Genomic DNA, 14,048 nt, shown 5'->3' with positions numbered 1-14,048 from the left:
AGACCATTATTACTTTTTGTCTTCCCTTCGCTCGATTTCATCCACTAATGTAAATATTTGAATCTTTCGTCATTTTTTTTTTTTTCTTTATTTCTGATCGGGAGAACAATTCCATGATTTCTCTGTCCGATAATCGTCGTCGTATCGAATCCGTTGTTGAAAATGTACGTTTTTGTTGATTCATCTAGCAAAACGATTCACCTAACGAGTTCATCCACTTCTTATTATTCACGTTCGAATGAAACGCGCTCCTCTTCAGGTGCATCCGGTGTATCTGAGGCGTGCAAGTCGGGCGAACAAAATACAAACGAAGTATACTTTCGCTGCCTGTAAGAATTCACCAAGTGAAACCGATTGTTCTGTCTTATGAGAACGCCCTTCCACCTGATGGGTATATAGGTTGGTGATCTCGCCCGTTAGATCGACAGTATTGTATGTGAAACCGACGAAATTTCATTCATTCTTCTCTTCGAGATTTTCTTCGTGAATGCCATGTTCAAGTTTTATAGTTGGTGTTACCTGGATTTCGTATGTTTAATAGCGAAATTAGCCTAGATACCGCATACGTCGACGGTAAAAAAAACTTTTATTATATAGCATACTCTCGTTCCCCTTTCGTCAGAAAAGAAAAACTTTCGTTGTCTTCCAATACGTTTCTAATATCATTGACTTTCTCTTGAATAACGGAGAAAAAGAGAAGAAAAAGAATGAAGAATCATCTTCGTAATCTCTACCTACTCGTTCTCGCGTCAACGGGAATCACGGTCATCATGGAGCCAAAAGAAAATCTGGGGATGAGTAATAAGAATTCGTTGAATTTTAACGAGGCCTTCGGCGCGTGCCTCTCGAAAAAAGAATACGGTATCTTTGAGTGTGCGAATCATGCCACACTCGGTGTTCTTCGAACGTTTAACGAGCAAGACGAGCTGAATTTTGGATGTCTTCGCTTGGAGAGAGCTGATGGTTACGAGCGAGAGTTGGTCGATCTCGATTACGATCCGAGGAGCTTTGAGAACGTGATAAAGGCCGCTGTGAAACTTATAGAACGCAGAGGCATGAAGTGGGACTTGGATTATTTGTATCCGGGACTTCAGATGCGCGTCGGTCCGACGCTAAATGCAAACGGGGTTTTAGAATTTGTATTGAACGAAAGACCACCTTCGTACGTCGACAGGCAATCTGGAACAGGTTGGTTCAACAGAGATGCAATTCGCATGTAAAATGTGCCCGAGTTTTGGATGTCGGGTTACGCTTATAATTCATCTATCGTCGATATTACCAATGATTTTCCAATACAATTTATAATCCTGTAATATTTAAAAGAAAATCGATAGAATTAAAAGACGATATCCTCCCCGAGTATAAAAATTATGTTAATTAACAGGAATACACAAGTTTCTGGACATTCTTATTATATGGAAATTTAACCCTCAACATCTGTTAGCACGGACATGAACCCATTTCTTTCAAGACTTAAGGTTCGAGTCTTGGCTAACTCAGCAGTTGCTTTCGAGAACTACCTGTAGCAGGCAGCACGGTCAAGGCCACCAAGTCGTACCATACTCAAACAAGTTCCTCCTTTTTAGGAAGGCAGCTGACAAGGCACCTGTTGCCCTTCCTCCTGGGGTTCAAGTTCAATCTCGTGTCTCTCATACCGCTATTCTTTGGTGTGCTACTGATCATTTCGAAGAAGGCCTTGCTGTTGACGAAAGTGGTACTCTTCATAAGCGGTCTTCTCGGTTGGACTTCTATATACAATGTTCCTCAAATTCATCATTCGCCACTTTTTAATGGATTCACCCAATATGATCAACCTTACGAAAGTCAAATAAACAATAATGGACCTTTATACGATCATTATCATAATCTTAATTTTCCATATCGTCCTTATCGTGTGCCGTCAAACGTTGAATTTGCTCCATATGATCGACACGTTGTCAGAGAAGTGGTCGATGTTTATGACGGTAGTGATCAAACGGATCAAAGTACACGAGCTAATAAAAATTTTGCATGGACAAAAAGTTGATTGATTAGAAAGCAAACTAGCTCCCTTCCATTTTTTTTACACGGCACGCCTTCGTACGATTCAGTAGTGAATATGTACGCTGTACTTTACGCGATGGAAGAATGCACAATGTAATATCCCTGCTATTTGACTGCACAAGTAAACGAACGCTTGTATCGCAAAACTACTGATCGTTACTCGGTAAAGTCTGTGCATAATAGTCCTGGATAAGTGGGTAACTGTTCTACCTGTGCTCTTGTTTTTGCGTAAACATATACGGCGGAAGATAGGAAAGAGTTTCTTTTATCGTAGTTCTGTTTAGCTTTAATTTTCTAAAACATTATCGATAAGATGATACTGCATATTCATATTGTATATTCATAAATACTCTAATATAAATATTATATGAAATTAATAAAATTTGGTTTTTCAATGTCCCTTAATAAGACTTTATCTTTTTCAGTTATCTGAGAAAAAGTAAATTACATCGTATACTGATACAAGTACAAATAACATAATTTGAGAACTTCTTAACAAGCTATCATTTTGCCATTGGATGTTTAATAGCAATCGATCTAGTTACAAGACTCTCATTACGACTTTATTGTTGGTTTCACGAAAGTCTTCATTGGTCAATAACTGAAAAGATTCTCGCGTTTTCATTCGCAGAAAACATTAGTCTCACTTCATTATTACTCCGTCCTCTCTTTTGGTTGTCTAACTGTACCACTTCTTCTTTGACAGGAAGTTACAGAATTGGATTGCGTCCCGGAAACACTTTTATACGAGAAAGAACGACAAGTGTACGATTATCGTAAGCTTTTAACAGAGGCTACGAAACGTGATGTTCTAAAAGAGCATTTCTTGTTAATTCTTTTTAAATCACGTAGACAATCATTGATAAGATTTTACCACTTATATTTTTAATTCCAATGCCATTCAAATATAACGGAGTTTTAGAAACTTTTTTCTGTTGGCGATTTTTAAAATCGGTCGAGCGAAATAATGATTTTGTTCTCGCAAACAAAAGATAATTATTCCAATATATAATCACGGCAAGGGATTAGTAAAGGAAATAAGTCGATAGTCATAGAACGATGAACATAATGTTTTAAGAAGAACCAGGATTATGATGACGGCGATCAAATATAAGTGCGTATAATTGCTATGATCGTTTCTTGAATGTAGCACGTTACGGCGAATAATCGGTGTCGGATTAACAGTAATTCTGATTATTAAATCAACAGATTTTATAGAATCAAGATACTTTATTATTATCTTTCTTAGTATGTTTGCACTTTTACTTTGGCCGTACAAAAGTTCTATTCATTGATTTTGAAAAAAAAACTCGAATAACCGTAAAAATATATTTACGTGTCTGTTGTTGCATCACTAGGAAATTGTTTGACTTGTAAAAGTTATGAGTAAACAATGATAAAAAAGGATGATAATTGTCAAAGAAAAAAGAGCTGAGATGTTATTTATATTGAGGAAAAAAAGGAAGAGCACGTTTGGGTCGAATTGCTGTACTCTTCCGTAAAGTTTTAAGGCTTCGTTTGGTAAGAAGGTCGGAGGGATACTTACTTACGGGTCTGTACTAGAGATCGCTCTGCTTCAAGGGGTTCTCCTCCTGAGATGGGCGAGGCGTTAAACAGCGCGTGGATCGCGTACAACGATTCGTAAAAAGGAATCGAGTTCTGGTAGGAGAGACGGAAATCTACATTGAACGCTTATATATAAAACCTAGAGCGTACAGATCGCGTAGATTAGTCCTCAGTATAGAAGGAAGGACGTTGTTGAACAGACGAAAGAAGAAAACACGCAGTTTCCTCACATTTGTAGAAGTCTTAGATTGATCGTGAGAAATTTTTAGTGATTAAAATGAAGAGGAATTGTTTCGTTGATCTCATCATTCTTGTCCTCTGCATGGTGACAATTTGTCACGTAGTGGTTGGAAAGAACGAGTACACAAAACTCTTCGAGAAGTGTACCAACGAAAAGAATACTTTTAATTGTTTGAAGAGGCGTGCGTTGGAGATATTCGATTCTGCTATTGACGATGATTCGGTTTACGTCCTGAACGACTTCATCTCGATCGGAAGGGATCCTACATCCTCGGTTAGGAGTAATAAGGAAATGAAGATACCTGCTCTGAATCTCACGGAGAAAAGTCTTGACGAGCAACTGGATAATAAATTTCACGACTATTTGTCATCGAGGAACATACGCTTGACGATACCTGGAAACACCTTCGAAGGTATTCGAAATAATTTGATAATTTGATAATTTCTATGTTCGTCGTCATTTTTTCATTTCTTTTAATGCGATGATTGTTTCGTAACAATATTTAACAAATTAATTAAAGTTATAAACATTAGACATTTTAGAAAGTATGCATTAATAAAAATCATTTCTTTGTTCGCACAGGTAGAAGAAAGAAAGACAAAGGATATGGAGGGATACTAATGGCTGGTCTAGCTATGGCAGGTAACACGATAATTAGATATTAATTGTTTGATTAATTAATAAATTTAATATGATTAATTAAATAAATTGAAAATAATTTTTGTAGGAATGTTAGCTCAGCTTGCTTACGGAAAAATTGCATTCCTTGCTGGTACCGCATTGTTAACGGCGAAGATAGCATTGGTTCTGAGCGCGATAATTGGCTTGAAAAAATTAGTATCGAGCGGAGGTGGAGGGCACGAGGTGATTTACGCAACGGCTTCGGAACACCATGGTGGTTATGGCGGTGGTTATGGTGGTGGCTGGCAAAGGGCTCTGGAAGGAATACCTCCGAGTTGATATTCTAAACGACCAATTTGTTATAAAACGTTTTTCGATCTACTTACCGTTCATATCGACATGTTTACGTTACGAAAACTGTTCGTTCGTTTTAAAATGATTATAAAGAACAATACCTCTGTGCATTTCTTTCTTCAAATGTTTTTAATTAAGCATATGAATTTCACCTGTAAATACTTGGTAGTAATTAGTGCAATTTAACATGTATTTATTTATTTATATATTTATTTGTAATATGCGTTTATATATTGATTTAGTAGTATCCGATACCTCATTTAAAACATAATATTCTAAGTTTTTTGAACAAAATGGTCTGTAGTTTCTAAAAAGCCGTTTTCGATCTTGTAAAATAAAAATAAATTTATTAAATGAAAGAGAAATAATATATTTTCATCTTACTGATGAATGAAACTTTTTTGTAAGAATTTTAATGAATATTTTTAATTACATGTTAGTATTATAAAACATTTGTATGTAGGAACATTGTTTGAATTCATTATACATGAAATATGTATTCTGCATATCTTTCCTCTCTCAACAATTTTTCCGCTCTTTAAATCCTTTGTTCGCTATTTTTCTCTCTGAAGAATTATAAAAAGAACATACACAATTACACCGTAACACGTTTAATTAAGATAATAACAGTTTAATTAATGTAACTAGTAATCAGATACTTAGAACATTTATCAAATCAATACAATTTGTATTAAAATTTTTTCTTAATATCATGAAATGAGTGATTATCATAAAATTCTTTTTCAAGTATGCTCTTACTTGTTTTTAAGTAAATAATTACATAAATAAATAAATGTTTGAATAATCAATTTAGTATTATACAATTTAGATATTTGATAATAAAAAGTATAAAAGCATAGATTAGATATTTACATTATTTGTTGATAATAAATATGATATTTATATATTTGTTTACTAACTTATTTTTTAATAAAATATGAAGTAAAAGTGAACAATCGATCATAGGCAATCATAGACATTAATTTGAACAGTCGATCATAAACATTGATTTTTTATTCTTATTTATATTTATTTATGCTTTATCATTACAGTTCGGTGGTACTATGAATATTGCACGCAGTATAATTTGAAGTGTTATATATACTCTTATCATATGATTCGTCGTCGCTTTCGATGACTGTATCCACTTTCATAACCACCATGATGATCGTAATCAATACTTGAACTATGAGTCTGTATGTAGCTATGATGAGGATGCTTCACTATCTCATAAGACGTTTTCTCGTTGTGCTCTGAAAGAAATATTAAATAAAATATAAAATAAAGGTTCGTACGAAAATAAATTAGGAATCTTACAGTACAGAGACTTACCAAGAGCTTTCTTTAAAAGTGCTGCAATTCCAATAGCTAAAGCAAATTTTGCAACTATTAGAGCTTTTCCTGCTAGAGCTGCTACAGCATGGATCATGATATAAAGCATAGTTGCTTTGGTTGCTCCGATCAAGTACATGAATAATTTGCCATAACCTTTGTTCTTTCTCCGTCCTTTAGAAAAGTCAAATAAAAAAATAATTCGATTATCGATTAAGATCTAATTTTTTATGTGTTTTGATCGCGATTGATTCACTATTTCGTTGCCTTTCGAAAAGTAAATGAACAATTACGATAAAATATAATTATTTAAATAGAAAATCCATCTGAAAATGCCTAATATTTCCGATCAATACCTTTTTATTATTTAACAGAAACAAAACGTTTCACCTTCTTCCACTCCATCCCCGTCAAGATATCTCGTGTCATTATCCATACTTTGCATTTTTTTCGGCTCCTGACCCTTGGATGAATCATCGTTGCAAATTGAAGCACCAAACTCGCCAAATTTTGCCGCGGTTTTACAATCCACATTTTTCGAAAGTTTTTGATTGACCAACTCGGTTCGACACTTGACGATGAGAGCGCCGAAGGCAAGAAGATGAAGTGCGAGGAAAACTTGCCGAAGCATGTTTGAATAGAACTGAGCGTTGGCGGACAAAGTCATTTTTATAGAGGAACGCAAACGCAATTAGTCTTGACCGGTGGTGCACGCTCGTGTTAGACGATACAGAGCGTGAATGCATCCTATGGTAAAATGCATCTTGCACGTAAAATTATTCCTCTGATTGCTTAGATAGTTATACTTCCGTATATTTTTTTTTTCCAGCACTATCGATTCATATTTTTCTTAAAAGAGATATCAGTTTGCAAGATATATAGTTTGAATCTACATCTATCATTTTCAATTCAAAACATATACATGAAAAAAGTTAACTTCGTACACGGATCAGCTGAAATATTTATGTTTCACTGTATATTATAAGACAGTTTTAATAAACGATAAATTATCTCTTCATTCGCTTTATGTATTAATTCAATTCATACTGTTATACTCTTTGTTTAGCGACAATATAGGATTGTTGTTATTACCTTGAAATAATAACGATTCTTTTATTGGTCAGTTCATTGTCTCCAGATAAATTAATATAAAGATCAACAAGAGAATAATTTGGCGGACCTCAATCGGAGCTCGAGTGGTTCAGCGACAGCTGCAAGAGAAATGATCGAGAAATACACGCAGACGTGTCGAATGTGATTCCCGACGACGTACTCGAAAAACCGGAACAATCGCGTCTGACGATCAAGCTTTTTGTCGAGAACATTACAACTTCCGTCCTAACTTAGGCTAAATATGTACATACATGTAGTGGAAAGTAGAGAATAAGGACTAAAAAATCCAATATTCTTCTTCGACGATCGTTTTGTGTGCCACTGGGCCGCGCAAATCCTCGACTTGTTTCTATCTTCGTTTCACGAGGGGTTACACAGCTTCCAAAGATTGTACCTTCCTATTGATTTCGCTAGAATGTCATTGTTGCGTGTCATCGATCTTAAACGAGAATATTTCCAGCCTGTTCTTTCTCTTCAAGATTCACGATTAAATCTCGTCGTGAAAAACCTGTCGTTCACGAAGATATTTACATAATAGTCCTTTACGATGGACGATAAAGTATAGCTTGACTTGACATTTAACCGCGTCAGTAGAAAATTTACTGAGATCTTATAACCGGGCTATTTTATGTTAAAAATCTTTTTATAGATATGCATCTAACGGTAATAATGCTCGAACATTATTAAAATTCTTTAAAATATAGTAATATACTTTTATATAAATATATCATTTTTTTATAATAAATATTAAATTCGTGATTGTTTTGTAAGTGCTTTAAATAAAATTAGCACGACTAAGTACCCATTATCGTTAATCGGTTGAACTCCTGATTTGTTTACTATGTTATGCTTTTTAAATTACGTGTAAATTATACGTGCATCGGTAACGGTATACAGTGTAACTGCGTTCACTGAAATCTAAACTATTGCATTTATCTTCCTGCATTTTCATAAACGAAACTACATTCTTTCAAGGCTAAGTCATGTATAATTTTCTATGTATTTTGAGAAAGTGCGATTATTCGAACGCTTTCGCGAAGCAGAGCGAATCTCGTTGACCGAGGCTAGAAATATATTAAATGAACATAAGTTTGCTCGTACGCGAGCAATTGTTGCGTAGAACCAGTGACCCGATTTAAAATTGAAGAGAAAAATCTCTCCCTTATCTGAGATATCTTCTGAGAAGATCTCTTGACTCAGAACTCTCTTATTCTCGTTAAATCGTCCATATTGGTAAAAGTGTATACGTTGCGCAACGTCATGTTTTTTATTTGTAATTTTTTTTAATAATAAATTAATAACGAATTATAAGACTGAAGTTCGTGACCTTTTAAAAAAATTACGAAAAAAATGACAAATTATTGACTTAAATATTTGCAAAAATCTTTTTTAAATTTTCATCACGCAATGCAAGATTTTAATAAAACTATCGAGAATTTGATAAGAGATGTAAATTGAGCATGTCATAGTATAGATCGTATAGAGTGCAGATCGTTCCATTATCGATATAAGAGTACTAGTATTCGAAAGTACGACCTATATATTTTTAACGCGAAAGGAAAGGAGTTGAATATGGGTCCATTCAAGAGAGTACTTGTTTTGTTTAACGCGAGAGGAATTCGTCATAAGATTCCACGTAAAATCTATTCTTCGCGTCGCACCGTTCGTGAGAAGTTAACTGCGTGTATGGAATGTGGAACGGGAAACGCGTTAATACTGTTGAAACGTCGCTCATGCTAACGCACGGCGCCGATTACATGGGATATATAATCGCGAAGTAGGTAACTGCATCGAGGATGCATCTAGTTACATCGTGCGAGATGCGCTAACCTCGATTGACTGTGTCGACGACGTGCACGTGTACACAATACGAAATACAGAACATTGCGTTTACGCTTCATAAACCATTCTTTATATTAGATATTTAGATTGTTCTTATATTGGCTATTTAGATATTTAGATTGTGTAGGATTGTGTAGGAATAAGTTATTTAGATTGAATAGAAAAAGATAAATAATCTTTCTTGTGAAATTATTAATCTTTCAAGATTTTATAATCCATGCGTCGTTTCATTTCATTCCTTAGTATTGCTTGATACAGTTTAAGTTTGGATATGTCCACGATTAAAAGTAATTCATAAGAAAATCTAGGTTTCTGGGGAAGATCGTCGTTTTTGATAGACCGAAATTGGCTGACATTATCTGAAATCAGCGATACGGCAAAGCATATCGATCACTAACACGGAAAGAAGAATCCAATGATCCGAAGAAGTAAAGTAGATCGTAGATGGAACTCGTTCAGGCGACCGCCCCTGCTCCTGTAGAAAACTAAGGAGATAGGAAGGACGAGAGAGGTCTTCGCCGAGTATAGAAACCTTCGCGTAGTATTCCAATCGGGAGGTCAGTGAGGTCACCGTGTCAAGCACGTACCGATAAAGACTCGGAATCTTCGTGGAGATCCCTTCTCTTTACCAGATTTATCCCACCTACCCCAATCCTCTGTCTCTTTCTAAAGAGTTTCGATTGGTCTACTATAGTATGTTTATGTAGTCGAGCGAATCGGAAGATGAGGAGATGAGAAGAGAAGAGAAGAACGGAGAAAACGTAGGAAACAGTGGAGAAATTGAATGCAATGAAGGAAGATGCCTCGATGCTCTCTCGAGTGGGTCTCTGTGTCAGGAAGGGTCACATGCGACTATTTCTTCCCCTCTCCTTTAGTCTTGCAGATGCTCAACACGCGATTCGTGCGGGAGAAGGACAGTAAACGGTTTGGCGAGAAGAAGTTGGTCGAAAGAAAGAGGAGGACAGAAACATTGAGAAAGATAGATCGTGTCGTTGGTGATGTTCGCGAAATCGCACGTGGGAGCTCTCACCCCCTTTTGCCGAGGATGCCATCTGCTCGGTATATATCGACCGGGGCCACTCATCCTGTCGACAGTTCTCTCCGATCGAGGATATGTCGGTACGTGGATATCCAGCTAGCTCGTATCTTTATTACTCCTAATACTTCATAACACATTTACGGTTTGCTCTATTTGTGATTTATACATTTCGGAGAGTGACGAAGCTCGTGAGATCTTTTTGATCCGGATACAATTAACGACAGGATAGTTTTGGAATTGACACGCAGACGAGCGAGATGGATTTCTTTAAGTGGACTCTTGGAATTTTGGCTCTCAATACTATGATTATCGTCAATCTGGCAAACGAAGAGTTCAGTTTTTTCGATAAAGGATACCGTGCTCTTTACCGAGTTTACGAGGAATGCCAACAACGTAACGTGGCCGTGTCACCATGCCTAAAGAAAAAGGCTATATCTTTTTTCGATAGACTCGGTCGTATCGATACTCTACCGATCGGAGAGAATTTGGAACTCATCAAAGTTGCTTCTTCGGCGGAAAATGAATCAAAGAGCTCGACGATCGATTTGGAAAGCTTAGGTCGCAATAGTGGTGTTTCTAAGGATGAGATACTCAATGATATTCTCTTGGATAGGATCGCAACTCTGTTAAACGGATTCAACGTACAAATTCGTCTTCCAAAGACCAGCTTTGGTGAACTAAAACGTAGCATCGAGGAGGGACGTGGTAAGATGAAGAAGATGATGGGAATGATGATGATGGGTATGGCCATGAAAATGGCTGCTCTGATACCGATCGCCATGGGCGTTCTCTTCCTTCTTGCTGGTAAAGCTCTCATCATCAGTAAGATAGCTCTGGTACTGTCGCTGATAATCGGCCTGAAGAAGTTGCTCAGTCAGAAGCAAAGTCACGATTCTCACGGTGGATGGCAGCAAAGTGGCGGTGGATGGGACAGGAGTTTGAAGGAAGTGACCGCCGTCACGGATGCTGACAGGCAGTACGCTCACAATCTGGCATACAGCGCGAGAGTACACTGATGGATAGTCGAGAGAGAGATAGAGAGAGAGAGAGAGAGAGAGAGAGAGAGAGAGAGAGAGAGAGAGAGAGAGAGAGAGGATGAGAATTCTGCAAGGAAATTATCTTGGAATTCTAATCTGTTGATGTAATTCTTCGTGTAAGAGGCTTTTGGAGAAAAGATTCTTCGAAGACTCTTCGAAAATATTCTCTTAAGACTTTGACTATGACGAACGACGTGACTCAAGACTGAATTGTGTAGAAAATGATCTCGCGATTATTTTAATCAAGTGTCCACGTTTTTCCTATAAAAGTCGATTATACCGTTTGGATTTCTTTGGTTTTTCTATTAAAACGACTTCATTCTCATCGGCCTTAAACGCTTTTTGATGTTAACAAGTTTAGATATTATCAAGAGAGTTATAAAAAGAAGAATTCGAATTTGGAGGGACGTTAATATTATTCGACAGCGTATCAAAATGTTTTAGCTAACGAGCGAAAAATGGTTTTCGCATGATAATATTTATTAATCGGACGAAACGCTAATAGGACAACAGAGACTATATTTCGTGCACGCTAGATCATAACGGGGTCGATTCGAGTTGATTTAATAATCTTCTCGCTACGTTAAATGTTCAATCGTGTAATCGCTGAATTTCGTGATGAATATTTACGAATGTCGATTATGAAATAATCTTATTATATTTATTATTTATTATTCTATATCATATCTACTTAGAATCTCGTCTGAATTACGTGACATGAGTTATAGAATCAAAAGTTTTCTAAATGATAACTCATTAATTTTAACAACCCTCTCGTAAGTCTGGCATAGTCTAATATTTAACTAATTTAAGTTTAATGCGTGTAACTATTAATGAATAATGAAGTAATAAAACATGATTGTATTAAAATGAATCTTGGTCATTTTTTATATTTCCCTTTGCACGTTATTAATTGTAAGAATAATCAAAAATAAAGATAAATTTGTTGGTTCAACGATCGAACTTGATAATTTCTTAAAATTTATTGTAACAGTTCGTAACATGTTAGAACCAACAAAATCTTGGTTCTGAAAATAGATCGAGCTCGTTGTTAACCCGAAGTTAACGACGAGAAGAAGTACGATCGGTTACATGAAAATTTTTAATATCAAGAATACGAGTAGTCATATATCACCCGTTTTGATTGAATGAATCTATTCGTCCTCTTGATTTCTATTTTTCTTACTTCCATGAGCACAGGACATTTTTAAACAGGTTTTGACGATGTTTTCATTCTATCACCGATGAAGCACGTAGAAACGATGAATACGTAGATTCTAGTGGGACTTCAGACTCAAGACAGCAGCGAAAATAGAGAAGAAGAATCCCGTGAGTAGTGCCTTACCGATCAATAAGATCAAACCACCTAATATCGTTGGTATCAAAGCTATAAACTTCAGTTTGTACGCCAACAACAGTGCCATTAAGGCTCTTTGTATTCTGCGACGTTTCTTTTTTTTTGGTCGACCTAAAAATCATTTCATACGTAAAATAACACACAGTCCATTTTTTAATTGACGAAAAATTGAATTGACTTTTAGTTAAACTGTATAACGTGACTATAAAACAAATTACCTCGTAGCTCGTTGTTAATCTTCCCATTAACCGTTTTCGTATTAGCATTATGCTTTTGATCCTTTTTCGAATGTTCCTGATTGAGACGATTTATAAGAAAGGTATCATGCGTGTCAATTTTGTTGTTAGCTTTAATAATCTTAGTAGCATCTAGAATACGCAACCCAGAGCGTTCTTTTCTCTGTTCGTTTGTTTCTTCATTCGACGATTCAATCGTCTCAACGTTTTGTGATGCACGAACGATGTAACAAAAGATTGCCAACAACAAAAACGCGACTAGATTCGCTTTCGTTCTCATCTTTCTCTCTCTCTCTCTCTCTCTCTCTCTCTCTCTCGTTCCGTTCGTCAACGTCACTGCATCACTAGATCTTTAACAGTCTTCTTTCGTAAGACGATCTTGCAACTTGTCCGATCATGTCACCGACGAAACACATTCGAATACTCTTTCTTCTACGATCGTTTTCCGACGTTTCAATCTCCTTCCGTTGTCCTTCATTCACCTAACGTTTTACACGTTTGTTTTGAATTGATGAATTTCGCGATTTAAGGATCGGTAAAACGTACGGTCTAACGAACGAACAAGAACTAACCGATCCGTTCTTGATGACGAGCCAAGAAGACAGGGGCAGTGAGGGGACTGGGAGCATGTCGGGCACGCTTCAGTTGCCGAGAAGATCGACAGTCCGTAAAAAATGAGTAGCGAGGGAAAAGCGACGAACGGGCAATACGTGCGTGCGCTAACCACTATAATCCAGTTTGTCGGAGTCAATGTATGTTTGTATCGGACTGAATTCTTGCATGCATGTATGCCTCCATAGTACATGATGTATCTATATTTGTGTTTTGTGGAAATTCTCTGTGCGTGTATTTGTATGTGTGTGCACTAAGAGGCAGAGGGTAATGATGTGTATCACACGTCTAAACTACCTTCCTTGTCCCCTCCTCGCTAGAATGCTCTTTGTAAATTGATAGCCACCCTATTCCTTTGTAAAGTATAAATGTCTGGTACTATTTACGAATTTATGCTTACGCTTTGATTTACTTGGTGAATTGATGACGTTGAAGAGTTGGATGACATCGATTGTTTCTTCCACTGAATGTGGTTTATTCTTTTAGCGTTTTGATTGATTTGTGATGATGTTATACTTCAGTTTTAGGTAGATATATGATATGTTGTTTCGAGCATATCATTTGTGCAATTATCTGCTTTACAAATTGTATGTTGCACTTGATATAAGTAATTAAGTACTTTCACCGCAAGGTTTCCTAATATTCTTCAGTTCTA

General features: G+C 36.3%; 4 protein-coding genes across 5 annotated transcripts; 2 read left to right on the top strand and 2 right to left on the bottom strand.

The window, feature by feature from the left end:
- The first annotated feature begins 3,886 nt into the window (after positions 1 to 3,886).
- LOC122627343 lies at positions 3,887 to 4,810 on the top strand. Its single transcript, XM_043808423.1, has 3 exons — positions 3,887 to 4,262; positions 4,433 to 4,492; positions 4,578 to 4,810. Exons 1-3 carry the CDS (start codon positions 3,887 to 3,889, stop codon positions 4,808 to 4,810), a joined length of 669 nt encoding a protein of 222 aa, XP_043664358.1.
- Positions 4,811 to 5,935: 1,125 nt separating this feature from the next.
- On the bottom strand, positions 5,936 to 6,824 carry LOC122627342. The gene is made up of 3 exons (XM_043808421.1): positions 6,548 to 6,824; positions 6,158 to 6,331; positions 5,936 to 6,078 (listed from the first exon to the last, which is right to left on the bottom strand). Exons 1-3 carry the CDS (start codon positions 6,822 to 6,824, stop codon positions 5,936 to 5,938), a joined length of 594 nt encoding a protein of 197 aa, XP_043664356.1.
- A 3,048-nt stretch (positions 6,825 to 9,872) lies between these two features.
- Positions 9,873 to 11,173, top strand: LOC122637523. The gene has a single exon (XM_043829704.1). The coding sequence runs from the start codon at positions 10,409 to 10,411 to the stop codon at positions 11,165 to 11,167; it is 759 nt and encodes a 252-aa protein (XP_043685639.1). The 5' UTR covers positions 9,873 to 10,408; the 3' UTR covers positions 11,168 to 11,173.
- A 1,191-nt stretch (positions 11,174 to 12,364) lies between these two features.
- Positions 12,365 to 13,402, bottom strand: LOC122637804. Of its 2 annotated transcripts, XM_043830184.1 has the most exons (3): positions 13,354 to 13,402; positions 12,764 to 13,263; positions 12,365 to 12,656 (listed from the first exon to the last, which is right to left on the bottom strand). In XM_043830184.1, exons 2-3 carry the CDS (start codon positions 13,059 to 13,061, stop codon positions 12,466 to 12,468), a joined length of 489 nt encoding a protein of 162 aa, XP_043686119.1. In that variant the 5' UTR covers positions 13,062 to 13,263; positions 13,354 to 13,402; the 3' UTR covers positions 12,365 to 12,465. The 2 variants fall into 2 exon arrangements, with proteins under 2 accessions (XP_043686119.1, XP_043686120.1); XM_043830185.1 differs by lacking the exon at positions 13,354 to 13,402 and having other exon boundaries at positions 12,764 to 13,327.
- Between the last annotated feature and the right edge of the window lie 646 nt (positions 13,403 to 14,048).

This window comes from Vespula pensylvanica, chromosome 2, assembly GCF_014466175.1.
Source record: "Vespula pensylvanica isolate Volc-1 chromosome 2, ASM1446617v1, whole genome shotgun sequence".
In the NCBI taxonomy this organism is placed as follows: domain Eukaryota; kingdom Metazoa; phylum Arthropoda; class Insecta; order Hymenoptera; family Vespidae; genus Vespula; species Vespula pensylvanica.
Note: the sequence above shows the minus strand (reverse complement) of the source record. Positions and strands in the feature narration are given on the sequence as shown.